Source organism: Panthera onca, chromosome A1 (genome assembly GCF_046562875.1).
Source record: "Panthera onca isolate mPanOnc1 chromosome A1, mPanOnc1 haplotype 2, whole genome shotgun sequence".
Taxonomy (NCBI): domain Eukaryota; kingdom Metazoa; phylum Chordata; class Mammalia; order Carnivora; family Felidae; genus Panthera; species Panthera onca.
The window spans coordinates 65,841,920-65,869,164 of record NC_138339.1 but is presented as its reverse complement, the minus strand read 5'-3'; the positions used below and the strand labels follow the sequence as shown (position 1 = coordinate 65,869,164).

Below are 27,245 nucleotides of genomic sequence, written 5' to 3'. Positions count from 1 at the left end.
GTAAAGCTCCAAACAAATTCTCTGGCATAAGTAGGCTCTTGGTAAATGTTAGCTGCTATTATTACTATTGTTATTTGTTGCTATTGTTAAAATTCACTAGATGTAGATGGAAGAGGAGCTTTTGCTTAAGCCTGGGGAAATTTGCCTACCTTCTAGTTCTGGTAGTTCATTCTCACAAATAAATCTGTTTTGCCTCGTGATGACTATAAAAAGGCAGCCTCTCCAAGCCCTACGGCCTGCTGCCTCTAGATCAGCATGTTCTGAATCTCTGCAGGTGGCAGAGTTCCCTTGGCAACTCCTTGTACCTCAAGTCCAGATTTGAAGTAGATTATTCAGAGGTTGTTCATTCAAAAGTGTTCACCTCGATGCTTCTGCAGCTGAGTCTATTGGATGCTAATACTAACATTCCATTGGTCTGAGGATTGGGGATCTGAACTACCTGGATAAGACTGATGAAAAGCAGTGCCCAGAAAATAGGAAGCACATGAGCAGTGAGAAGTAGTATGATTACAACACTTTTAACAGCATTACTACTTTTTCTCTCTTATTACAGATGCAGAAATAAAGACCAAGTCTAAAGAAACAGGAGGCCTCAGGTGAATTGGGGTATACATTGAAATATGACTGTGAGCAGTTCTACAAAAGTGTAGGCCTGGTCCTGGGTTCCGTGGATAATGTGATATTCAAACTATTGAAGGTAGAAATCACCATGGAACTGTGTGACCTCTCTCTGTGATCCCTCCCCCAACCCCCAATATATCTTGGCTAAGAATTGGATGGCTAGTTCAATTTCATGGCATAAAAACAGGCAGAGCAAGAGCTATGACTTATTCTTCCCTCCCAACCATAGTCTTCTGACTTAGATTTCAAGAAGTTTGGGAATTTGGAAAAAAAAAAAAAATTTTTAAAAATGGGAATTTGGGTCTGAATTCTCATTCTCTCACTATCTGTGTGGCTTTGGGTTTATAATTTATCCAGTGTCCTCATCTGCAAAAAGGGAATGATAGTACTTATCTGGTTGGATTATTACAAAGATTATATGAACTGATAATGTATGTAAAAGCCCCTGGTACAATGCATGATACATACTTAGTGCTTATTAGTAGGTATATATTGAATTCTGAATTTTTTCCCCTCCTCTCTAGGGTGCCCTCGCTAGGGATGGAAGAGGCAGGCTGCAGCAGAGAGATGCAGAGTTCCCCTGCACATCTTGACTTAAACGAATCTCCCGTCAAGTCTTTTGTTTCCGTTTCAGAAGCCACAGATTGCTTAGTGGACTTTAAAAAGCAACTTACTGTCCGGCCAGGTAGCCGGACACGGGCCAAAGCAGGCAAAGGAAGAAGGAGAAAACTCTGAATTTCTAGGGTCCAGAGTTCACAAAACCATTAGCGATAGGGGTGGGCCATGGTCATTAAGCCTTAGTGGCCCCTATTTCATTGTTGAGCAAGTTTTGGCCCTACAGGTTTCACCACCAGCACCCACTCAGCATTCTTGTTTTGATGTTTTCTATAAGCTATACAGACATTGTGTATAGTATTCTGTTTTATAACAATCTGGATTCACTTATAGTTAAAAGAAAATTTAAATATATTTATCTATGTTTGTATGAAATCTTATTTCAATAAGATGGAGATTTTACTTTTTTTTCTCTGTGTTACTGGATTTGGGTTGGGAATATTTAAATGTGGAGCTAGTTCTGAGACTCCTAAATTACATGTTTCCAAATTAATTCTATTACTGGTCTTTGACATACTGCCGATATTCACTGAATGTGTAGTGTGCAATTCTAAGCATTGTGTGGTTACTTCCTTGACCTTTTCTGACATCATTGTGGAAGGTGCCAAGGCATCAGATCCTACCTCTTATTTTGCTGTCCCTACCATTCGGTGACCTACCACTTCATCTTGCTGCCTCACCTAGTTAAGAATTCTCAGCCAGAGCATAGGACCTTTGAGGGATATCTCCTGCCATTCTTACCAGGAATTTGTAATTGAATGCTCTGTTAGTAGTTCCTATGCAAAATTATTTTTCTTCCTAGATTAACCAGTGGGGATGCCAGGGATATCTGTTAAAGCAGATTGGTTCTCTTGCTGTCAAAGGTCATAGCAGCAATAGGAAATAACTTATATTTCAGTGTATTAGTAGAGGAGTGCGCATTTTTTACCACATTGCCCAGGAGCTTTCGGTGCAGAACAGAGATGTGGTCTGTCTTCAGTGTACTTGCAGACTCCAAAGATAAGAGGATGTCGAATGGCAGAAGCAACTACCTGTGGGAGATGACCAAACAAGGATGTTAAGAAAGCTAGCTTTGGCCCAACCTGATTTGGAGATGTAATAAAAGACTGTGGGAGGTGGCTGCTGTCTAGGAATGGGCCCTGGGACAGGATAAATAGGGACACCACTCAGACTTCTCCTAACTTCTGATTTATCAAGTTCAAAGTTACCTTTTCCTTGGTTTTAAAAAAGATGAAAATGAAGGGTGTGTTAGACTGGAGATTCAGAGATAGCTAGGATGGAAGGCACAGCAAAGGCCTTTAAGGCATTGTTTCCTGCCTGAGCCTTTGCACACAAGCTCTTTGAGTTAAAAGAAGGCAGCATGGTATGCACACTATTTATTCCATGTTTTGGTGTTGGGTGGCACGGACATTGTGGCCAGCATCACGTAAGGTAATAGGTGTTGTTTTTTGAGGAACTATTGTGGCTTAGGCAATGTATGTACTTTCATTTAATCCTCACAGCAACTCTATGAGGTAGGTATTACCCTCCCTAATTTTCAGATAAGGAAACAAAGGCTCAGAGAAATAAATAAAAGCCACTTTTGTCCTTGGCAGTGAGACCACAGTGCCCCTCATCTTCAGTCCTAAAGAAAATGCTGTATTTTTACTCTAGTATTGATTATTTTCTTGTTTTCCTTCTAACAAAAAGTAGTTTATTATGTCCCATCAACTTAATCCTCACTAGTCTCATTTACTGGCAATTTATTGGAGGGTAGAGCATTATAAGTGGGATAATATGTTTCTCTCTCTTCCTGAAGAGAAGAGAAAAGGCTGATTCTAGAAAGTGAATTTTTTAGCTTAAAATTGAGCAGTTTCCCCAGAACATGGGTCAGTGGCAAATTGTTGGAGGCGAGTATGGGTCAGTAGGACCAGGACCAATAGGCTTACTTGCTAGTCAGAGGAAAACAGCCATCAGCCATCTCCCCAGTGCCCTTCATGACCTTACTCCTTACCCCCTCCCTACACTCTACCATCCCTATCTTTGGTAAAGTCTGCTCATTTATTTTATTCCCCCTGTACCCATGGTCCCATGAGAGAGGCATTAGTGAGACAATGAAGAGATAAAAAGTCAGTGGAAAGAGTATCGCATCAGTCTGAGTCTGAACCCCTTTCTCTGATACGTGTTAATCCCTCTGAGACCCAGTTTCCTTGTCCATAAAATGGGGAAATCATACTTAACCGTGTTCTAAGGAGTAAGATAATGTATATAAAGGCACAGTATCTGTCGCATAGAAGATGAGAAGTAAATGGCAGCAGTTATTAATGTGATGCTGGTTTTGTATGTCATAAGTAGTGTTAGGGTGAGAAGTAAAAGAAGCTAGAGGTGGGGTGCAGATGCGAAAGGAGTCAGTTATTTTAGGAGTGAGCCCTTGACTGTCTTAGCTTCAACAACCACCAGGCTTTCACAACAGGCTTGGGTCCCTGGGCATTTAGAGCTCACCCAGGACCCATGGGTTTTTCTTTTTTCTTTTTTTTCTTCTCCTGAAAGGTGGGAAGCAGATGTTCTGCTGGTGTTGCCAATTCTTGGAGAGCTGGAAAGCTCCATGAACTTTGTAAGCTATTACCATAAATTGGGAAAGAGAACTACTCCATGTTAGGCATTGTGGTTGTGTAATTTCATTTCATCCCTTACAACAGCCTTTCATCCTCTAGCAGAGGCTGTGCCTTGCCCATTTCCCCTGGGCACTCAACATTCTATTACATACCCACAGTAACCTATTGCAAGAATTTGCAGCTCTCTGCATTAGCACTTCTCTAGCTTTGTATTGGCACAGGCTAGGATGCCAGGACTTAGGCCCCTGAGGCAGTCCTCAACCGGTGAAAGGTGGAAGCTGGGGGATAAATACTTGAGCTTCCTTACCTGTTAGGTGGGTGCATTCTCCACCAGAGTTCTCACAGAGTTCCTCTGTGGGACTGAGCCTCACGAGCTGCCAGCAGCAACTTAGTTATGTACATTCAATTGCTTTTCTTTTCCTTCCTACCTCACTTCCAGTTCCCCTGCCAGCACTTCCTGGATCAGGGCTGGGACTAGAGTGAGGGGCCCTTGCTTTGGGTTCATGTAAGGACAGAGTTGGCACTTACATGAAGGTAAGAGGGCGTCTTTACCTTTTGTAGCTAGGCACACCTCACATGGATCACCCTCATTCTAGCCCTGGCCTGGATCACTTCCCAGTTAAGATATTTGCACTCAAATTAGGTCTGCCTCTGGGGAAACCCAACCTGAGGCAAATCCTATGGAAAAATTAGTCTCCACGTTTTATGCATGGAAAATTCAGGCTCAGAGAAATGAAGAGATTTGCCTAAAATCATACAGCTAAATGGGATGGGATTCTAACCCATCTGCCTGACACTAGAACTAATGCTCTGTGTACTTCACCACCTCCTACCTCCCACTTGAGTCCCAAAACTCAATGGAAGTTTTAAGTTTGGATGGGCTCATTCTCACCTGTGAGGCAGAACAGCTTTGGCCCTAAGTTGATTTAGAAATTGGACTGAGGAGAAGTCAGATACTAAGTGGAGGGTATACCAGTGGGAAGATAGAAGAATATATAAGCCCAGAGTGGAAAGGCTGCTGAAGCTATACGCACCAGGAAAGCAGGAAGAGGTTATTTCGAAACTCTCAGTTTCAAAAGCCCTGTACTACTGAAGTTGTAGCTCTTCAATTTAACACAAATTAACTGATACCTATTACATGTCAGGTCTAGAACCTGGGCCATGGGATTCCAAAGATGAATAAGGAACATTTTCTTGGGAGTCTGTGGGGAAAGACAAACATTATTTTAATAGACTGTTGTCAATGCAATGATATAAGCCAATCCAAGACCCTCAGATCAATAGACCACACTCAGCTGGGGTCAGGGCCAAGAGGAACTTCTCAGGAAAGGCTCCACAGCATTGGTGATGACTCAAATATAATTTTTTTAATGTTTATTTACTTTGAGAGAGACAGCAGGGGAGCTGCAGAGGGGGAGAGAAAGAGAATTCCAAGCATGATCCATGAGTCTGGGATCATGACCTGAGCCGAAATTAAGAGATGCTTAACTGACTGAGCTACCCAGGCACCCATGAAGTATAAAGGGTAGGAAAAATTTGGTGACAAGGCTAGAGAGGGCAAAGGGGGAGGTTATTCCAGATAGACCAGCATGAACAAAGACTTAACAGCAAGAAGCAGCTTGATGGGGGTAGGAAGTCTGGAAGGCACACCTGGAGTAAAGGGTGTGGAAGAAATGGTGGGGAACTTACTGAGCCTGTGTGCCTGGCTGCTGGGCACTGTTAGCTGTGAGAAACAAGACTATGAACAGCTCCGAGTAGGGAGAGCCTAGCTCCTAGCCCAGCCCTGGCTGTAGCCCACCTTTCAATGACCTGACCACCAATTCCCATCCCTCAGTTCCTCCTGGACAGCTGGAGATTGGTACTAAGGGTGCTATGAGAGAGTCTTGTCAGGATTTGTCCTTCTTGTTGGTCAGTGGTCATCTGGCGTCCAAAGAGAACTTCTGGCTACTACTATGCCTCTGCTATAGCCAGGACTGTCACAGCTGCTCACAGACCTCAAGCCCGAGCAATCTCCACCCTCTATAGGCCCTGACACAGAACTTCCCCAACACTCTGCCTAGGGTATCGGGGAGATAGACACAGGACTTCCAGAAACATGGGTGAAGAGTTTTGGCATTACTTGTTAGGAACATATCCTCACCCTGGCCCAGAAGACTGTGGACTCTGGCTGTCAGCATGAATCACATTCAGTTCCATATTCTCTTCCAACTAAACTAAGCTGAGAGAGACTAGAGCCCTAGGCTAGGCAGGATGTTATGCTGTGGGTGATGGCCACTCTGTCCTCCTGACCCCACCCCCAGTTTCCCTGCTTTTCAGAGCCCATGTGTCTGATTGGCACTAATCTAGCCAAAGCTAATACAAGAGCCATCATCCCTGGTCTCCACCCTGGTGTCACATGGTGGCCATGTTCTACTGTAGATAGTGGTAGGGTTACTGCTGTTGAGGTAGACCAGAGTTTTAAAATTTCTGCTTACCAATTTCTCAGAAATGAAAATTGGTGCAGTATGTCTGGTCTCCTGTCTTGGTGGGTGTCTTAGCCTGTTCAGACTTCTATAACAAAATACCACAGACTGGTATATAAACAACAGAAATTTATTAGTCTGTATACTGAAGTCTCAGATCAAGCATGATTGAGTGAGGGCCCTTTTCTAGGTTGCAGACTGCCAACTTCTCATATCCTCTCATGACAGAAGGGGCAAAGATGCTCTCTAGGGCCTCTTTTATGAGGGCACTGATCCCATTAGGGCTCTGCCCTTATGACTAATCTTCCAAAGGCCCCATCTCATATCTTCACCTTGGGCATTAGGTTTGCAACATAAGAATTTGGGGGGGATACAGATATTCAGACCATAGGAGTGGTCATAGTGATACCCCAAGGTTCTATGTATTCAAGAAGACCAATTTGGGCAAAAACAGCTTTGTGGCCAACAGCTGTACTGCAGCCTGAGATTCCCATTTCCTTTCTGGTAGAGAAGACCCAAGGTATGAGCCTACTTTCTCCCCACCCACCCCTTGGCCTACCAATTCAAGGATAGACTCTACAGTCTGGCTGCCACCTTTCCCATTATATATCCCCACCTACACATATCTTCTTTAGGTCTTTGGAGCTGCATCCCATTCCATGAAGGTGCCTTGTGCTCCGTGATTTTGTACATGATCTTCTCTTTGTCAAGGATCACCTCTGCCAGCATACTGCTATTCGTCCTTCAAGGCTTAGCTTTCTCAAATTGCCCTGCCCACTCTAGAACAGAGTTAGTCTCTTCCTCTTGTGTTCCCACATTGCCTCTTGCACATTAGTACTTCAGCATTTTACTGTTGATTTATTTATTTTGAGAGAGAGTGTGTGTGTGAGTTGGGGAGAGGCAGAGAGAGGGAAAGAAAGAATCCTATGCAGGCTCCATGCTGCCAGTGCAGAGCCCAATGGAGGGCTCGATCCCACAAGTCTGGAGATCACAACTGAGGCTGAAATCAAGAGTTGACACTTAACTGACTGAGCCACCCATCTGCCCCAGTACTACATTTTGGAAAATTGTCTATTGTACTGTACATTTCTCATGCTAGGCTCTTCCATCTTTCCAGGGGTAAGCCATCAACTCAAAACTCAGACTCTGAGTGTTTGTAAAGTGGACGGAGCTCCCAGCATTACAGAGGGGATGTCCCAGGGTCCTTGACCTAGTTCAGGGCTCCAGTTTCCTGCTTCATCTTGCTTAAGTTTGCACCATAGCCCTGCCTGTGCTGGGCTTCTCTTAAGGCAGACTCAGAAGGAAGTGCACCTTCCTGAATTAACTGATGTTCAGTTAGTGGTGGCCAAGGAAGAGGGTGGGACATTACAACTCAGGTGACTTGTGAGTTTCATTTCACAGTTCAGTGGGATGCCTCACATTGAGAGAGAAGAGCTGACGCCCGAGGAAAGTGACCAACTGCTTCTCCCAGGTAAGAGCCTCTTCTAATTCCTGCTTGCTTCAGCCCCAGTCCCTTGCCCTCATCTCTCCAGCTTGGCCCATGCTAGGGGAGTGGGCTGGAACGACTAAGCCAGATGTCCTCAGTGGTAGCTCCCATCCTTGGCAGGGATCCGTAGATACTTTTCAGAAGGAAGTCTCACTTCATGTAGCTGATTCAGCTGAGTTAAGCTAAGAGGCCAACAGTTACTCAAACATGTGCAGACCCTGGCTGGGTTCTGGGAATCTAGGGATGTGGAAGAAATGTCCCTCCCCACTGGGCTCAGCTGGAAGAGGCAAACAGGGATACATTTACTGGGAGTGTAAACACTGAGATTTATTGAGGGGAATCTTCACAGTCTTTGGCATGTAGAAATATGGAATAGATATCAAATAGAAGAGTGAATGAGTAAGAGAGTGAATATATGATTGAATTAGCTGGGAGTGAGTGAATGAATGTTTGAGTTAGCTGAGCCTCAAAAGGAGAGTGAAAGCTCACCCCGTGTGTAACTCTTGGCCCTTTACTAAGATTATAATTGCCTTAGTTATCCCATTTTATTCTTGAAACAAACTTGTAACATACGTGGAGTTAACATTCCCATTTGACAGATTTTGGAAATTAGGTATATGTTACTTTGAGGAAATTTGTTAGAAACTCATTTCTTAGTTCTCCAAATAAGGACCCCACCCCCAACCCCCAAATTTTTCAAAGCTGTATTAGCACCTACCTATGCCAAATTTTGTGCTGGGCTGAAGATGTAAATGACTCAGACACAGTACTTCCAGAGTCAAGGAATGCCGTGAATGAAGGCTGGACAGCAGGAGACAGGGTGAAGCTTGTAGTAAGTGTGGCTGGACTATGAGTGGGAGTAGCAAGAGAGGAAGCTTGGGGCCTGCAATGCTGTGATAAAGAGTTTTAGACTTTTTTTTTTTTTTTTTTTTTTCCTGCAGTGGGAACATCACAATGTAAAGGTTTACCTCCTTAAGGGAGATAGGGCTGGGAAATGGCATTTTTGCATAGTCTGGTGATATGTTGGTAGTTGGTAGGGCAGGGAGATATACAAATTGGAGCAGAAGTATCAGTTAGTAGTTGTTGGAATAATCAGATGGGAATAGGGTCTGGGGCAATGGCAGTGGGAACCAGGAGGAGGGGATACATGGGAGAACTCTTTCCATTTTTAGCTCTTTCAGCGTAAGACCTGATTGCATAGAGAAAGTGAGGGTCAAGGATGTAAACAGGCACCTGAATAGCTGTGAGAGTGAGCAACCTTAATGCCTCCAGCCAATGTGGAGGACAGGAAGAGTTTCATAAGGAAAAGTGAAGGAGAAAATGAATGTGTCTTTGACTATTGAATTTGATGAGCCTCTCTATCGTCTGGACAGTAATGTCTAACAGACCATTAGAATTTGGGATTTGGTTCAGGACAGGGGTTGATTTAGGAGCCCTTGCAAATAGGCCTCAATCAAACCTTGCAGATGATACAAAGGGAGTGTGGGGAAGAGGGCTATGGCCAGAAACTAGGAGAGGGGGGTGTTGTTTAAGGGGAGAGGAGAGAAGAAGTTATGAAGACTATGAGAGACTCAGGAAGGAGGCCCAGGAAAGACTGGCTGTCAAAGCCAAGGGACAAGGGAATTTTACAGTGAAAAGAATGCTCATGGCTTTGCATGACTGAGAGAGGACAGTAAGGGTGGGGACTGAGGAAAAGGTTGGGATTGGGCAGTCAGGAGATCCTAGGTGATCAGTAGGAGGGCAAATTCATGGGCATCATGGGGGTGGAAGATGGGGAGGGGTTGCAGGGATGGAAGAGTATCTTTCCTGAAGTTTTGCTGTTATAGGAAGAGAGGTAGAGTAATTCAGTGGACAGATGCCTTCTGCTCATCTTGGGGCCTCCACTGCATTTTCCCTTTTTCTTAACCCTGAAAGGCACCTGAATCCCCAAAAGCTCCCTTGGGAACTTCTTGGAACACCAATACCACCTCTAGCTTGAATTAGCAAAGTACCAGACATCTCTACAGTCCTTTACAGTGTGCAAAGGGCTTTCAGATTCATTAACTCCTTTAATCCTCACAAGAACTGAATTTTTGTCCTGTCATAGAAGAGGAGATTGAGGCTCATAGAGTTTCAATTCAGATTCATCTAAATAAATCTGAAAGCACACCCTGAGCAAGGTTCTTTTGTTCTCATTATTTCATTTGCGCCACATAGCCCTTTGACATATATTGGTCCCCATTTGGCAGATGAAGAAAATTAGGCCTCCAGATTAGACACCTGGTGATGCTGCTTTGTGAAGAGCTGGGTCCTCGACTTTGAGCACAGGGCTGTTTCCATTCTGCATCACTATACTTCTAAAACCCACCCATGAACTGATGTTTGTGTTACACATTAAATTTCCTGAAGGAAAAAAAAAATCCCAAAACTAACTTTATTTATTTATTTTAATGTGTACTTATTTTTGAGAGAGACAGAGTGTGATTGGGAGAGGGGCAGAGAGAGGGAGACACAGAATCCAAAGCAGACTCCAGGCTCCAAGCTGTCACCACAGAGCCCAATGCAGGACTTGAACTCACAAACCGTTAGATCATGACCTGAGCTAAAGTCAGATGCTTAACTGATTGAGCCACCCAGGCGCCCCTCAAAGCATTTTCTAAGTCTTACTCCATTTAATTCTTACAACAACCTTGTAAAGGTAGATGGTAGATATTTCCTCCCATTTTACAGATGAAAAAACTGAAATTCAAAGAAGTCAGAAATGACCTGCCCGAAGTTGTGCCACTAGTGGAACTCCTTTCTAAAGCGCGAACCCATCCCTGTTTAGATCTCCCTTCAAGATGAAGTTTGCTGGGCACCTGGGTGGCTTAGTCAGTTAAGTGTCCAACTCTTGATTTGGGCTCAGGTCATGACCTCACGGTTCGTGAGACTGAGCTCCACATTGGGCTCTGAGCTGACAGTGCGGAGCCTGCTTGGGATTCTCTCTCTCTCTCTCTCTCTCTGCCCCTCCTCCACTCACCCTCTCTTTCTCTTTCTCAAAATAAACTTAAAAAAAAAAAAGATGAAATCTGCATGCCTTAGCTAGGCATAAAGGCCATTCTTAGTCCAGCCTGCCTGCTTCTCCAGCAAGTCTTTGGCCCCTCCTTACCTCACACCCTTTGTTCCAAACCTCTGGAACATCCCTGAAATCCCAAGCACAGTAGCAGGTCCATGTCTGTTACTGCCCATGTCAACTGTATTATGATTGTTGGTAAGGCTCTGAAATCCCTGAGGCCAAGGGCTACATCTCCTTTGTACCCCAACATTAGGCACAGTAGCCATCAGGAATTGTAAATGTAAATAAATGACAGAATGAATAAATGGCATTGGGATTAGAAATCAGTCTTCCTAATGCTCTGTTAATATACATGCTTCTGGAAAATGAAGGCCTTCTGGTTGATTACCAAAGGATCCGTTGATGGTCAGAGGTTATGAGCTCTGCACACAGCTTTCTTCCCAGACCCCTTAAGAAGGAAGAAAGTTAAGGGCCATGGCCTCTGAGGGTTTGCAGAGTGTGTGGTTCATGAGGGCTGTCCTTTTCCTTCTATAGGTGGCCACCCCCCATTGTGGAAACACATGGACTCCATTGGGGCAGTAGGGTTGCAGCAAAGGGAAGGATTTCCTAGCTGCTCCCAGAAGGGCTTGCCTTGCCCCTCAGACAGCTCTGAGCTGGTAAGTGCAGCACTGGGTTTCTGTCTCATGGCTATTCAAGGCTGTCAAGGGCAGGATCAGCTGAATATGCAGTGGGGCCATGGGCTCACAGCCATGCAGCCCTTTCTAGTTAACCAAGCCTTTCAGATCTGATCTGGTAACTACCTCTTCTGTGGCTCCACACAACAGCAAGGTGGGGATTATCTTTTCATCTTACAGCTGAGAAAGAGGGGACTTAGAGAGGTGAAGTGATTTGAGTTTTAGTTGAGCTAAACAGGAGCTTCAGCTGAGGTGTTTCAGTTCCAAAGGCATTGCTTTTGCCACCTTGCTACATAGACGCTGTCCCTGCCCTGATGGGTTGGCATAGTCTAGAAAGGACCATCTTGGGGTTTTCTGGTAGAAAGTTGCATTCTTAAGGCACTTCCTTCTCCTATTTCTTTAGTTACTCCTGCATGTCTCCCTCCCTTCAACATGGCCACTGCAATCAGGCACACAGAGATGATTGCAGGGCTGAACTCAACGTAGAGGTTATTCTGCAGCACAGTCCATAAGCCTCAGGTTAGCTCAGACTGAGTTTCTCTTTTCTGTCATCTGTTTTTTTTTTTAAGTTTATTTATTTTGAGAGAGACAGAGACAGAGAGAGCAAGTGGGGGAGGGGCAGCGAGAGGGGTGTAGAGAGAATTGCAAGCAGAGCTGGACTCAGAGCTCAAACTCACAAACCATAGATCATTACCCAAGCTGAAACCAAGAGTCAGACACTTAACTAACCAAGCCACTCAGGCACCCTTCTTTTCTGTCATCTTGACCAAGATTTAGAAACCCTTGCATATCACACCATCAGGCAGGAAACACTTGTGTAAGTCATTTCATATCTGTTAGTCTGTTTCCTCATCAGTAAAATGGAGGAAAATAAAGTCTAATCCTCCCACCCCCTTGGAGGATTAAGTGAACTAATGGAGATAAAGGACCTGCACAGAGGAGGCATCCATGAAAGGGTTCTTGAGTTGTTCCCTGCAGTTTCTTTAGTTTTCTAGGTTATTCTGACATCTGCTGGACTTGGCTTGTTGCCTAAACTGTGAGGGCATCACCCCTCACTGCATTTCACGCTCCCACTTCACCTTTGTCCAGTCTCTGCTCCAGACCATGCTATCAACGTTTCCCTAGTATACAACTCATGATTGGGCCACAGAAGTGAGCAATGACATGGCCCCTGGCATGGGGGACTCAGGCCTTCTGAGTATTATTATTCTCTTGGCCATATTCCAGGGCCACACAGCCAGGAAGTGGCAGAACAAGGACTCAGATGTAAGTTTTCTCATCCTTTGGAGTTTCTTTGCTGTAACCTTCATCAGCTTTGAGTTCTTTTGAGGTGAAATTGCTAGTTTTTATAAGGTTTCACATTCATATGGAAACCCCTCTTCGGTCAGTTCTGGGCTCAAATCCCACTCTGTCCCTTAATAGCTGCTTGGGTTATGCAGATGACTATCCCTCTCTGAGCTTCAGTTTCATCATTTGTAACACATGAACAACCCCTCCTAGTGTACATGGCTGCTAGAAGCATCCCCTATAATGTAAACACGGAACTGAACATCTGGCACTCCAGGTAGGATCATTTGCCTCCTTAGGAATCTGTTTTCCATTCTCTTCTTAAGCAGAGGTGGGAGCAACTCGCCTGCATCTCCCTCACTGAACATCCTTTCCTCCTTGGCTCTCCCTGCCTCCTTATTCATATGCCTGGTGGTTACTTTGCAGATATGGGTCCAGCGTGGGGCACTGGAATGGAATTCCTGTGGGACAGGTGGTGAGGACCTGGGAAAGGCTCAGGCCAGGAGACTAGAAAATAGAGTCACAGGTTGGGACTCTCCAGCAAACCTAGGAGGGCTGCTGGTGTCTCTTTGAAGGACAGGCCAGAGAGTCATCTGGGGTAGGTTTCCACATACAGATGAGGTACTGGGGTCCTCTTAAACTCCCCCACAGTAGCCTGATGGAGAAGAACCTGGGGTGTCCTATTCTCTGCTTTTTGCTTGCCTATCCCTCCCATCACTTTGATTCATCCCTAGTCCAGCCTTCCCCCCAATTCATCCCCTCACTCTGAAGAAAATCCCTTTATCCTCTTCTCCAGATCTTCAAATGGCTTGTTCCCTTCCTTCATTTAGGTCACCTCCTCAGGGAGAACTTCCCAGACCAATATCCAAAAATACCTCTTCCTCCCCTGGTCACTCTCAAACTTCTATTCCTGCCTTTAAAAAAAAAAAAATCTACCATTTCTACCAGAATATATGTTTATTTGCTTATTTTCTGCATCTATGCTGAAATCTGAGCTTCACAAGAACAGAACTCAGCTGGTTATGCAACATATAGTGCTTAGAATAGTGTTGGGCATGTAGTAGGGGCTCTATCGATGTCTGTGGGAAGGATGGCTGACTGATGGCTGATGACTGATGGCCAATTGTCCTCCATTGTGTAGCCTCCAAATTTTCCTGGGCCGGGCTTACTTAGGTTCCAGAGTCAAATGGATTAAGAACCTGAACTTGAGATTCATTCACACATTTTGTTCATTTGCTCATTCAATGATAATTCACTGAGCAGCTCACCTCTGGGTACTGGGGAGCCAGAGTGAGTCAGGGGTATGACAGGAGAGAGGTCTCACTAAACCCTGAATTCAAAGAAGAGGAAGGGGCAGGGGACACAGGGATCTGAGAAGGAGCTACCAGAGAATGGAGCAGGAGGAGGAAGTGTGTGGGTCTCCCCTCTAAGAAGGAACCTTCTAAGAATGCAGGAATGTAGTGTAAGCTGCAGGCTATAAAAGAGAGCCAAGGGATGTGAAGAGGTGAGGAGTGGGGCTGAGCAGGTGTTGGGGAGACCAGCAAGGCTCAGAAAGAGCTCAGGAAGGGCTCTAGTCAGCTTCTGGGAAAGTCAAGGGAGGTGCTGGTCTGTACTGGCAAGAAGAGGAGGTGTGAGCCAGGCAGGACAGTCCTGATTAGAGTGAGAGAGCTTGGCTAGGTTAACAGGGCTCTTGCCCAGATGTTAGCCTGTTTCTCCCCAGGTGCTGGAATGCCTACAGCAATTCAAGGTAACACAGACACAGCTGCAGCAGATCCAAACCAGCCTCCTGGGCTCCATGGAGCAGGCACTAGGGGGGCAGGCCAGCTCTGCTTCCGCTGTCCGGATGCTGCCCACATATGTGGGGTCCACCCCACATGGCACTGGTGGGTGACATAGACTAAGATGGGTGGGCAGGCCTGGGGAGAGTGTTCTGATCTGGGGAAGGGAGAAGTTCCTTATCCCTCTTCCCATTAAGGTTCCCAACTCTAAGCTCTCTTAATGAGACTTTACAGTCCTTGGGGATGTTTCTGGGAGGCAGAGGGCTTGTCTTGCCAGCTCATGCCTTTCTGTGACCTTTCTGCCCCAGAGCAAGGAGATTTTTTGGTGCTGGAGCTGGGGGCCACAGGGGCCTCACTGCGTGTTCTGTGGGTGACTCTGATGGGCACTGAAGGACACAGGATGGAGCCCCGGAGCCAGGAGTTTGTGATCCCCCCAGAAGTGATGCTGGGACCTGGTCAGCAGGTGAGAGGTCACTGCCCAGTCTCTGGGGCTTGGCTGGGTAGCCAGGGCTCTGGTGGGCAGATTTGAGCCCCCAACCTGTTCCACAGCTCTTTGACTTTGCTGCCCACTGCCTGTCTGAGTTCCTGGATGCATTCCCTGTGAGCACTCAGGATCTGCAGCTTGGGTTCAGCTTCTCCTTCCCTTGTCACCAGACAGGACTGGACAGGGTGAGGCAGAGTGGGCATGGGAACATTGGGTGGAGGAACCACAACCCTATGAAGGTTGCTGGGGAGTAACCCAGCTTTCCTGCCCCCAGAGCACCCTCATTTCCTGGACCAAAGGTTTTAGGTGCAGTGGTGTGGAAGGCCACGACGTGGTCCAGTTACTACGAGATGCCATCAAGAGGCAGGGGGTGAGTAGAGGCAAGGGCAATGGGAGGGCAGCTTGTGTGGCCTGGGCCTGGGCCCAGCACACATAGGCTGTGCCTGTGCTCCTGGGAAGGCCTGCTTTCCTTTTCTGTTTATATCCTTTATCCAGTTTAACTCTGGGGTGAATGTTGCTACCATTCCCATTTTATAGGTAAGGAGGCTGAGGCTAGGAAAGGTCAAAAAATTTTCAGGACTGTAGGAGAAAACAAGGATGAAAGGACTTGACCCTGTCCTCAAGGACTTCACAGTCTAGTGGGAAAGCATTTTGACAAAAGATTGTCCCTGTCAAGGAGGTGGTTCCAATGACTCTGGTAGCACTGGGAAAGGTACACCAGGACCTGGGCAGGGATTTGAAGGAGGAATTCTCCAGGTGTATAAGCTAGGCCTGGGGTGGAAGGTCTGGTTTCAGAGAAGAGAATATGCAAAAGCCTGGATGCCTGAGAAAGGTGGATCTGAATTCATGTGACTAAATACAGTGGTGCTAGTGGATGGTAGTCAGGGCTGGGAGGAGCAGGCTTGGGAAGCCAGGCCAAGATGAGGATGAGCAAGCCAGGTGCCAACAGTGCAGTTTTCCAGATGCCATGCTTGCTCACCCTCATCTTGGTCCTGTGGGGAGCGCTGGTGTTCTGGGGGTGATGGCTGAGGTTGGAGCCTTTGAGAGTCCCAGAACCCGAGCTGGGGGTGGAAGAGCCAAGGGGAAGTGTGGAATGGGAGGAAAATCCTCTAGGTGGGATGGCCTAGAATATATGTGTGGGCATGAGCACACATATTTCATGGACTCTGAGAACCTCCATCAAAGCCAGGACCCCTCCGTCAAACCAAGGCCCTAGGCTTGCCTATCCCCCCGGTTCCCCACTACCTACATAGGTAGAACCCTGACCTCTGCCCTCTCCATTGTCTAGGCCTACAGCATCGATGTGGTTGCCGTGGTGAATGACACAGTGGGCACCATGATGGGCTGCGAGCCAGGGGTTGGGCCTTGTGAGGTCGGGCTTGTTGTAGGTGAGCGGTGGGCCATTTGTGATGATGGGTAGAGGGCACAGCTACCTGATGGGGAGGTCCTGATGGAGTCATCCCTGCCAGACACTGGCACCAATGCATGTTACATGGAGGAGGCAAGGCATGTGGCGGTGCTGGATGAGGACCGGGGCCGTGTCTGCGTCAGCGTTGAGTGGGGCTCCTTCGGCGATGATGAAGCCCTGGGACCAGTGCTGACCACATTTGACCATGCCTTGGACCAAGAGTCCCTGAATCCTGGTGCCCAGAGGTGGCCTGATCTTCTGCTCTAGAGCTTATCATTCTTCTGCTCCCTTCCTCACTGCTATCCCTGAACTCAGGACCCTCCCTCTTGCTTGCTCATAGGGTTTCCAGGTTGCAACCTGGGGGGCCCTGGCCAGGCTCAAAGAATTAAGGGCTTAAGATTCTAGAACCCAGAGTTTTCAACACTTAGCCCTCCCTTATTCCTGACAGGTGTTCCCTGCCCTCTTTTGGGTCCTGCCACCCTCCAGGAGCCCCTCTGAACCCAACTTAAGCCAGAGGGGGCAGCAAAATCTGGATAAACACCCACCTATCTCCTGGAAGGCCATTTGCTTCTAGAACCTCCAGTCCGGGGACCCTAAAGAAAATGATCCTTCTTTTGGGGCTCTTAGAGGTGGGGTCAGGTGGGCTGAGGGCTTAAGAAAGGCTCTGTCCAGCCATACTTCCTACCTATAGGTTTGAGAAGATGATTGGGGGCTTGTACCTGGGTGAACTGGTGAGGCTTGTGTTGGCTCACCTGGCCCAGCAAGGAGCCCTCTTTGGCGGCTGCACCTCCCCTGCCCTGCTGAGCCGAGGCAGCATTCTCCTAGAGCATGTGACTGAGATGGAGGAGTAAGTAGGGAAAGCGAGTGGGCCTAGACAAGGGGCTTCTTGGCTTGGGAGAGGGAAGGATGCTCTGTCCCCCAGGTAGCTCTGGGGCTGGGGGTGGGTAGGGAGCTTCCAGGCTATTGAGTCCCAGTACGCTGTGTCCCTCTAGCCCCTTGGCCGGGGCAGCCCGTGTGCATGCTATCCTGCAGGACTTGGGCCTGAGCGTGGGAACCTCGGATGCTGAGCTTGTGCGGTACGTGTGCACGGCCGTGTTTACTCGGGCTGCCCGACTCTGTGGTGCTGCCCTGGCTGCTGTTCTCTCCCGTCTCCAACACAGCCGGGAGCAGCAGATGCTTCAGATCGCTGTGGCCACCGGAGGCCGAGTGTTTGAGCGACATCCCAGGTATGGGAAAAACACACAATCCTGTGTGAGCAGGTAGCAAGAACATGTGTGTGTTTTCCATAGAGACCCAGAGGGCACTCTGTGGTAGCATGGGTGCCAGGCAGTGGGTACAAGTGGCACTCAAGCAGAGTGAGGTCAGATGGGGACTAAGGGAAGCCAGAGGAAGTCACGGGAGAGAAAAGATGCTTCTCTTTGGGTGTGCAAGGGAGGGGTCTCTGGGAGCACTGGAGACACTGGGCATATGGTTGGTTCACAGATGGATTTAGAATTGAAGGGATCTGGAGTAATGGGGCTCAGGGCTTCAGCAAGCCCTGGGGTTCAGGTTCAGGTGCCAAGCCAGGTATGCTTGCTATGTGTCTGTGTAGTTTCCTCAGCATCCTGCAGGAGACCGTGATGCTCCTGGTCCCTGAATGTGACGTCTCCTTCATTCCCTCTGTGGACGGGGGCGGCCAGGGCGTGGCAATGGTGACTGCTGTGGCTGCCCGCCTGGCTGCTCACCGACGCCTGCTGGAAGAGACCCTGGCACCATTCCGGTTGAACCGTGAACAGCTGGCAGCAGTGCAGGCACAGATGCAGGAGGCCATGGCCAAGGGGCTCCGAGGGGAGGCCTCATCCCTCCGAATGCTGCCCACTTATGTACGGGCCACGCCTGATGGCAGTGGTGAGGACCTGGCCTAAGTGTGGGGCTGGGTTATGGGTTCCTGGAAGTCATAGCATGTGCTGAAGTCGAGCCACCAGCTTTGTCCTGGCACTGAGGGTCTCTGTCCCACAGAGCGTGGGGACTTCCTGGCCCTGGACCTTGGGGGCACCAACTTCCGGGTCCTCCTGGTACGTGTAACTGCAGGAGGTGTGCAGATCACCAGCCAGGTCTACTCCATCCCAGAGTGTGTGGCCCAGGGCTCTGGACAGCAGGTACTCACAGCTTGGACCTGATGTCAAGAATGGGGAAGAGCCAGGATGGGACCACCCTCTGACTTGCCCCGTATCTTAGCTCTTCGACCACATTGTGGACTGCATTGTGGACTTCCAGCAGAAGCAAGGCCTGAGTGGGCAGAGCCTCCCCCTGGGTTTCACCTTCTCCTTCCCATGCAGGCAGCTTGGCCTGGATCAGGTGAGGGAGGGAGGGCCAGGAGAAACCATCCCCAAGGGCTTTCCACCCTCATCCCCTTCATGAAATGGGCAGGAGGCCTGGGAGAGGGCTTCAGGTGTCCTGGGCTGGAGCTAGGGGTGGGCAGAAGCACTGCTGTGCTGGGCCAGCACTTAGTCCCAGTTTCCCTGGATATGGTGCGTGCAGGTGGAGGAGGTATGGCCTAGAATCTAGTGAAGTGGCCTGGAATCTAGGGCTATAAAGAGGCCTGAGGTGGAAAAGATCATGGATACCCCTGGGGGCTGCCAGTGGGCAGGAAAGTGGAGCCAGGTTAAGTCTGGGCGCTCGGGAGCAGTGTAGGCCCAGATCAGGGCTGATGAGGGGACACACTGACTGTCTCCCCCACAGCCCTGGTGTACTGATCTAGGGGACCTGCAGGGAAGAGCATTTGTTCCTGTATTTCAAGCGGCTGTGTTGTCCAGTTTCTTTGCATGTCTTCCCTTCCTGGCCTTGCTGTGCCCTGGCTTGGTGTTGGGTGCCTGACTGGAATGGCAGAGCAGCACAGAACTAGACACAGCACCCACTAAGCATCCACCTCTGCATGTCCTTCAACAAGAATGCTGGACTTCTCAGTGCATACATCTGAGGCCTGTCATGCAGACAGCTCCTCCCAGACCTCTGGTCCAAGTTCCCAGGAGTCTCCTCCTCAACAACCCCAACTTCTGCCAGAAAGCCTCCTGTGATGAGGAGCTTGCTGCCCCTAAAGTTGCCCACCACATTCTTCCACGCCTGTGCTCACTGAAAAAGCTCTGCTTTCTCTTCTCCACCCAGCCTTTGTGCAGGTTTCACCTCTGCTCCAGCTCTGACCTCTCTCAGACACCTGCCTCTGTATTTTGCTTTCTTTCACACAGTGGCCCTTTGGAATTGAGCATTCAGCACTGTCTGTCTGCTGGTCTCCTCCACTCTAGGCTAAGCACCCTTGCACCATTTGATTATTCCTTGTAAGGTGTGAGAAGAAGATGGGACTCAGGATGCAAAAACAAACAAGGTCCTATTCATTTTCTAGAACTGAACTTAATTTCTGTGTTGAGCCCACATTCTTTTGAGGAGTGATAACTTAATGATAATCAATTTGGGGACCTCCTTCCCCAGGTAGGGGTCGCTCCCAACTGCACAGCATCCTTTGTTGTGTACGTGCAGGTACTCGGGGAAGTCAGGAGATGCCCAGGCCCCAGCTATGTGGACTCTCTGCCACTTCCTGTCTTGGTTCTTGACACCTTCCTTGACAACTCACCTTCCCCTCCAAGGGGAAGGAGGACAGAGACCTCCTCTGCTGTCAGGTCACTCCAATCTCTACTGTCTCCTCCCTTCCCACACAGGGGAATGGCCCAGGAAGAGGCATAGGACACCTTTCTCAGGAAACTCCAAAACTTCAGTCCCTCACACCCAGCACCCCTTCCCCAGACCAGGGGTCTTTCTCTTGTCTGGGAGCAGGGAAGTTTTGCTGCTACTAATGATCTGTCTCCCCCACACTAACCCTCCTCCTCATTTGCCCTCTCACTCTCTGGTTTCTGGTTTCAATACAATGAGCATAGAACAATCTGGCTGTGGTTATATAGGAAAAAGGATAAAAGGAAATATTGTTGGGGGAAATGTCGGTTAATAGTTCTAAAATCTCCTGCCCCAAAGATTTTCATAGCTGCTCTGCATGCTCATACTTTGGGCAGAGCTGCCATTTTCTAATAGCAGTAGGCTAACTCCTCCTGCCCCCACCCTCAAGAGGAAGCACACTTAGAAATGAATAGTTCTATGCTGCCAAGCCCATCACTAAGTTCACAATTTAAGGCCAATTTCTCACAATAAAGGCCTATCTGTCTTGTCTCCCCCCATTCTGCCCAGGTGTCTGGATTCTGGCTTTTCCATTTGTCCTGCACTCATATCTGGAACACACAAGTGTATCTGCTATGGACACGGCTCTATCCCTAATTCCTCAATTTCCTTCCTCTCAAGTGACTCTTGCTAGTTCTTTCTGAAAGAGCAGAATTTTCTGTCATTTGGACCCCTGAGCCTTCTGTGTCCTCCCCCTTCTCATACATAGCACTCATTTTATCAGCTCGGTTCATTCCTAACCCAATTATGAAGGGCCGTTCCTTCTGGGCAGCCGTCTTAAAACATCCAGACTCTCAGACCATCTGAGCATTCTGGCACTAATAATAGAAGACATAGGTCAGATGGTTATTAATAGCTTTCTTTACACAGGAAGGCCCCTGGAGAGTTAGGAGGGGCAGAGGGCAAGGCCTTCAACCATGTGGCAGAGTGGGTATGGGATCCTGTTTGGGGAGAGGGGAAATCGTATGCTTCTGATGGGATGCAGGCTTTGGGGAGGGTGAGTGAGATTCCAAGGGGCCTTTACCTTCCTGCCCCACCTTGGTCCCACCCTAGGGCATCCTCCTAAACTGGACAAAGGGTTTCAATGCATCAGACTGTGAGGGCCAAGATGTTGTGTGTCTGCTGCGGGAAGCCATTGGGCGAAAACAGGTGAGGAGTGTGCCTCTAGGGATGCTTGGGGCTGTGGCAGGCCTTGAAGGGAGCAAAGGGTCCCTTGCTTCCTGACCCAGGGGGGTGGAGTGGGTGGCTCTCTGCAGTAGAGACCTTTGGGTCCAGCGCTGGTTGCCGTGACGACCACGTTGCCCAGCAACTAGCAGCATCCTTTTGTGTGCAGGCAGTGAAGCTGAATGTGGTTGCCATTGTCAATGACACGGTGGGGACCATGATGTCCTGTGGCTATGAGGATCCCCGTTGTGAGGTTGGCCTCATCGTTGGTGAGGAGGGCCCTGCTTTTTTGTGCTCCTACTGCCTGGTGTTAATTCATTGCTTCCTGTTGATTCCTCAGGTTGGACACTCCCCTGGTCTTGGGGATGTGGCATCTTTCCTGCCTGACCCAACTAGGCCCTGCAACACTCATTTGGACTGGGTGTCTAAACTTTGGTTGTTTAGCCCAGCTCAGCTACTGACTCACAGTCATTTAAGCTCTCTGAGCCTCAGTTTGCCCTTCAGTTAAATGACTCTGAGCTTTAGAGTCATACAGATTTGGGTGGAAATACTAGCTCTGCCACTTCTATCTGTACGACCTTGACCAAATCACCAGAGACTCAGTTTCCTTCTCTCTAAGATGGAGATAATAATGCCTGTCTCAAGGGTCATGAGAATGAAACAAGAGGCAACAAAGTGTGGGACAATGCTTAGCTCATGGTACATATACAGTGCTTGGAACTGAGTAGAGGCTGTGGGTGGAGGACACAGAATGAGCTGTGGGGGTCCTTCAGGTAGTCCAAGATCCTAAGTCTTTATTAAGCATTTCTCCTCTGGCCAGATAGGGCCTGGATGAAAGGTCAGGAAACCACATAAAGACAGGGGAAATACCTGTCTTCTCAAAACTGACCATGGGGTGCCTGGCTGGCTGTCAGAGGAGCATGTCACTCTTGATCTCAGGATCGTGAGTTAAAGTCCCATGTGGGGTGTAGAGATTACTTAAATGAAAAAAAAAAAAAACTTTAAAACAAACAAACAACTGACCATTTAGTAGGAATTGAGCCCAGAACAGCATGTGGCAGTCAGAGAGCTTAATCGGACTCTACACATCAGGGTGACAAGGCCAAGATCAGAAAGGAAGTGATCCCAACATGAATGGGACTTGAAGAGAGAGGGTTGTCTAGGCAGTGGAGGAGGGCTCCCACAGCTCTTTGGGTAGTCTCCCAGAGAAGGAGGTATGTAGTAGCCTCCTTTAAACTGGGGGCTTCTTGAAAATAGAACCTAGCATGGAGAGATGCTCAGGAGAGGTGTGCCCAGATTGCTATGTGAATAAACAACTAGTGAGAGGAATTCCAGGTGGGGCTGACAAGGAGACCACCTGCCTAGAGCTGACCATGTATTGGGGGAGAGGGAGGGGATGTCTTTACCCAGAGTATGCCTTCTGCCTAGAATGCCTTTCCTTTCTGTGCTTCTTGGCTTTAAGGTAAAATCCAAACGTCATTTCCTCTCTGTAGCTTTTCCTGACCCTCTAGGCAGGAAGACTCGGTGCTTAAGGCTCCCATGATGCTCTTATTTGCACTTCTATCTGGGTACATACAGGCACTATCAGAGTTAGCTGCTTACTGCCCAACTTTGGCCACTGTAGGGCTCCTCATGTCTTGATTCCTATGTCCCTGGTTCCCAGCCAGAACCTGCTGGTTTGACTAAAGATGTGGAAAGCCAGTGTAGATTGGGCCTCTCAGTTGCAGGCAGCAGGGGTTGGGAGGCTCCCTCACGTATCTCCCAGGGGTGGTCTGGGGTAGCATGGAAGATACAGTGATGGTGGTGCTTGTAAGGAAAGTAGTGGAGGCCCAGAGGCCTTGATGCCCCAGGGTCTTCAGAAGGAATGTCAGGAAGGAAGGCATATCAGGATCTGGCACAGGTTGTGACTGTGGGGAAATGGAGAGGTAAGACATGAACCCAAATTTTGCCATCTCAGTCTGGGAAGGGTTCAGAGGAGTCTTATCCATGTCAGTAAATGGCTTCCACCCTGTCTGGCCTCTCTGCAGGAACTGGCACTAATGCCTGCTACATGGAGGAACTTCGGAATGTGGCAAGTGTGGCTGGGGATTCAGGCCACATGTGCATCAATATGGAGTGGGGAGCCTTTGGGGATGATGGCTCTCTGGGCTTGCTCAGAACCTGCTTTGATGCAAATGTGGACCAAGCATCCATCAACCCTGGCAAGCAGAGGTATGGGCTGGGTTGGAAAGAGGTGGCTGGTGGTGGCTGGCACTGGTTATGGTAGCAGGTGGGGTCTCCTGACCTTTGTGCACCTATGCTTTCTTGCAGTTTTGAGAAGATGATCAGTGGCATGTACCTTGGGGAGATCGTCCGCCACATTCTCTTGCATTTGACCAGCCTTGGAGTTCTCTTCCGGGGCCAGCAGACCCAGCGCCTTCAGACCAGGGACATCTTCAAGACCAAGTTTCTCTCTGAGATTGAAAGGTACCTGAGGCCTGCATTGCTCCTTCCACCTCCCAAAGGAATCTATCCACTTTGGGTAAAATTTTGGTTGGTGGGAGGTCCATTCCAGAGGATGGAGATGTCATGAGGTGGGAAAGCTAATGCAGGACTCTGGCTCTCTGTGCTTTCTTCCTTTCTTTCCTCAGTGACAGCCTGGCTCTGAGGCAGGTCCGAGCCATCCTGGAGGATCTGGGACTGCCCCTGACCTCAGATGATGCCCTGATGGTTCTGGAGGTGTGCCAGGCTGTGTCTCAGCGGGCTGCCCAGCTCTGTGGGGCGGGTGTGGCTGCTGTGGTGGAGAAGATCCGTGAGAACCGGGGCCTAGAAGAGTTGACTGTATCCGTGGGGGTGGATGGGACCCTCTACAAGCTGCACCCCCAGTGAGTCTGGGTGCTGGGCTGAGCAGGGAGGCATGGCTGGCTGGGGTCTGGCTGGCCTGGTCTTACCTCAGCCCCTCTCCTTCACAGCTTCTCCGGCCTGGTGGCGGCCACAGTCAGGGAGCTAGCCCCTCGCTGTGCGGTCACCTTCCTGCAGTCAGAAGATGGGTCTGGCAAAGGTGCAGCCCTGGTCACTGCGGTTGCCTGTCGCCTTGCCCAGATGGACCATGTTTGAAGAAGTCTCCAGGAACTACCCTTGCTGGACCAGGGCCCAGGTCCTACCTGTCCCCAGCTACCCAGGACTCCCAGAATAGCCCAAATGTGGCCATTCTGTGGCCACTAGCCTTGACCTCTGGCTTTCTCAGAGAGAAGTAGCACTTGGGTTAGCAATATATATATATAATTTATTTACATTCACGTCCGCTAAAATCCCTACGCACCCCGGCGGCCGGGCAAGGCTGTGTACATAAGGCCAAGTGTAAGTGCACGAATGCACTTAAGACAGAGTCAGGGCACGAGCTTCACACAACAGACCCCGCATGGGGGAACCGGCCAGCCCCAGGAGCGGGCACGCCACGGCACGCACACTTGCCATTGTCCAGCCCGGGACTCCCATTGCATATTCACATGCCCTGTTGGGCAGGGCTCCTCCAGGCTGGGGGTAGAGGGAGGATCAGGGAGGAGCCATTGGGTGTCCCTGGGTGGGTGGGAGAAGGGCAGCATGTGAGAGGCAGATGTGGACTGATACTGGGTGTGAGAGACGTGAGTGGCCTCCAGGTGTACAGCATGAGATGAGCGTGTGTGTGTGTGTGTGTGTGTGAGAGGGGGAGTATGTGAGATGAGAACACGAGACATGCATGGGCACATGCCCGTGCGGTGGTTGTGTGCCTGAACCCAGGGGCCGCCCCTTGTCCAGCTGTGGCCCTCAATCTAACAGGCTTGAAGCCAGGCCCCTCAGATGTGCCCCTACCTGGCAGGCACAGAAATGTTTGCATAAGGTCCAGCTCAGGCAGGAGCTCTGGGGGCCATGTCCCGAGCCCAGCGTGTGCGCGCATGCCCGTGTGTATGCGGCCTCCTGGCCAGGGGCAGGAGGAGAGGTAGCATCACACGCACATACACACACACAGATGGGCTGGGCCTGGCTTGGGCTCTAGGCACTGTCCACCCTGGGTGGGCCCCAGAGGCCAGGGCATGGTCAGAGCAGGTGGCAGTGCCAGCCTGGCCAGGCAGGCCTTGGAGGGGCAGAAGTGTAGGCAGGGTCTGAAGGGCCAGTGTTAAGGGACAGTGTCTGCCAGGAGGGGGCCTGTCCACACAGCTCCCCCTGAGCATGGGGGAAGGGCCCCGTCTGGCATCTGTCCGTCCCTGGTGGGTGCCAAAGCTGGTGAGAGTGTAGGCGTTGTAGGCCTGGCTGGCCTCAGCACTCCGCCTCTGACACCGTGAAGAGGCCAGCGTCTGGCTGGCCCAGTCCAGCTACTGCTGCAGCCAGCTGGCTGAGGTTGCCGTTGGGGAAGTGCCGCGCCTCCCACAGGTTGAGGATCATGGCTGTGGGGCTGGGCTTGGAGGCAAAGAAGCTGAGATGGCTGTGGAGGGGGTGGGGAGGGGGAACAGGAGCCAGTCAGCGCCCTGCCTTACCCCAGGCTGTACCCTCCTGTCCCTCAGCCCACCCAAGGGCAGGACCTCCCCTTGACCAAGTGCACCGACCACCCTGGGTGCTGGTGGATGGGGTGCAAGGCCCACAGAGCTTCCTGTCCACCCCACCCATCCTACCCCACCAGGATGGACTGCAGGTGGCCTTTGTAGCCCCTCCTTGCCCATCTCCCACCCACCTGTCCAGGTGGAGTTTCTGTGCCAGAGTCCGCCAGTCGGCACCACGGCTACAGGGTGGGTCAAGGCTGGTAATGATCTTCTGCCGAATGAGGAAGGGGATCTTGAAGGCACTGGGGCCCACTAGGGCTGGGACCCCCCCTTCACTCTCCAGAGCCAGCAGCTCAGCAAATCTCGTGTCCTAGGGGAAGGAGGGGTGGAGGTGCCTCTTAGAACTTTCATGGCCCAGGCCCACTGCCACCTCCAGCTGGAGGAGTATCCAGACCACCTCAGAGCATAGGGGCAGCATGGGCAGTTTCCTGGGCACCCCTGGTGTGCCAGGGCCCTGCTCACACCAGAGTTTAGAGGGTCCCAAGCCTCAGAGGTACGGTGACCTATCCAAAGTCACACAGCCAGTAAGCAGGAGAGCTGTCTAGCCTCATTCTCCTCCTCTCTCCCCATCACTCCTCCCCAGGTCACCTGTACTGACCACTCAGAACTCAATGAACTCTTCTCACTGCCTTTGTCCTCCACACTCAGTTCCCACTGCCCCTTTTCACTCATTGCTGCCTATCTCTTACTCATCCTTCAAGGCACTGTACAAAGTTCCTCCTCCTGGAAGCCCCAGGACCCCCAGGTGGCTCTGTCTGTCCCTCCTGCTGCTCCCACATCTTCTTCCATCTCTACCCCATGTCAGATTGTGATTGCATCTGTCTGCATCTGTCCGTCTGCATCTGCACCTCTCTCCCTGGAGACTTGGAGGAAGCTGCTAAGCAGTTTCTAGGAGGAGGTGGGCTTGGTGGCAGGGTAGGCCCAGTGAGAAGGGGGGTGGGGGTGCGGGCACATTTCAGCAGTGCTCATGCCCCCTTCTGCCCACCTTGGTGATGTTGAAGTTGATATTGAAGCTCTGCCCATCGCCTTCCACCTGCCACACCCACACCTTGCAGGCCAGGTCACTGGTGCTGGGGCTGACGCGCTCCAAGGTGAAGGTGCAGTGCAGGTACTGCTGCGTGCCATTCCAGATGTGATAGAAGGGGATCTCCTGAGGAGACAGGCTGCGTCAGGCGTGCCCGGCATCGGGTGTGCCCACTCCAGGCACCCTGAGCACCCTCACCTGGTAGCTGACCAGGAGCTTGCTCTTCCACAGGGAGCTGGGCACATCGTGGATGGACAAGCGCAGGTTGTGGTAACTGTCCTTGAAGTGAAGGACTCGAGGTTCCTGGATCAGCTGTCCTCCCAGCTGCTTCTCCAGCTGTACCACCTCCTGCGGCG

The 27,245-nt window shown here is 49.8% G+C and overlaps 3 protein-coding genes and 1 long non-coding RNA gene across 9 annotated transcripts in view; 2 read left to right on the top strand and 2 right to left on the bottom strand.

The window, feature by feature from the left end:
* UIMC1 (ubiquitin interaction motif containing 1) overlaps positions 1-1,643 on the top strand; it is a 117,717-nt gene extending 116,074 nt beyond the window's left edge. For all 4 annotated transcript variants that reach the window (XM_078447143.1, XM_078447156.1, XM_078447153.2 and 1 more), the window contains 2 exons: positions 554-596; positions 1,146-1,643. In XM_078447143.1, the coding sequence (XP_078303269.1) occupies positions 554-596; positions 1,146-1,356 (254 nt within the window). In that variant the 3' untranslated portion in view covers positions 1,357-1,643. The remainder of the gene's footprint in view (positions 1-553; positions 597-1,145) is intronic.
* Positions 1-16,582, bottom strand: part of LOC144616403 (uncharacterized) — a 41,490-nt gene extending 24,908 nt beyond the window's left edge. Inside the window, exons 1-2 of the long non-coding RNA XR_013555699.2 lie at positions 16,469-16,582; positions 2,165-2,267 (exon numbers count right to left, since the gene is read on the bottom strand). This is a non-coding gene — a long non-coding RNA (uncharacterized LOC144616403). The remainder of the gene's footprint in view (positions 1-2,164; positions 2,268-16,468) is intronic.
* HK3 (hexokinase 3) lies at positions 2,234-24,583 on the top strand. The gene is made up of 19 exons (XM_060635114.3): positions 2,234-7,763; positions 11,347-11,468; positions 14,494-14,656; positions 14,860-15,014; positions 15,101-15,220; positions 15,310-15,405; positions 16,324-16,423; positions 16,505-16,688; positions 17,135-17,290; positions 17,436-17,669; positions 18,035-18,330; positions 18,442-18,581; positions 18,661-18,780; positions 21,199-21,294; positions 21,479-21,578; positions 23,337-23,520; positions 23,620-23,775; positions 23,940-24,173; positions 24,261-24,583. Exons 1-19 carry the CDS (start codon positions 7,703-7,705, stop codon positions 24,403-24,405), a joined length of 2,862 nt encoding a protein of 953 aa, XP_060491097.2. The 5' UTR covers positions 2,234-7,702; the 3' UTR covers positions 24,406-24,583.
* Positions 24,554-27,245, bottom strand: part of UNC5A (unc-5 netrin receptor A) — a 62,060-nt gene continuing 59,368 nt past the window's right edge. For all 3 annotated transcript variants that reach the window (XM_060635117.3, XM_060635116.3, XM_060635118.3), the window contains 4 exons: positions 27,088-27,237; positions 26,851-27,015; positions 25,997-26,175; positions 24,554-25,750 (listed from right to left, as the gene is read on the bottom strand). In XM_060635117.3, coding sequence (XP_060491100.1) covers positions 25,585-25,750; positions 25,997-26,175; positions 26,851-27,015; positions 27,088-27,237 — 660 coding nt within the window. In that variant the 3' untranslated portion in view covers positions 24,554-25,584. The remainder of the gene's footprint in view (positions 25,751-25,996; positions 26,176-26,850; positions 27,016-27,087; positions 27,238-27,245) is intronic.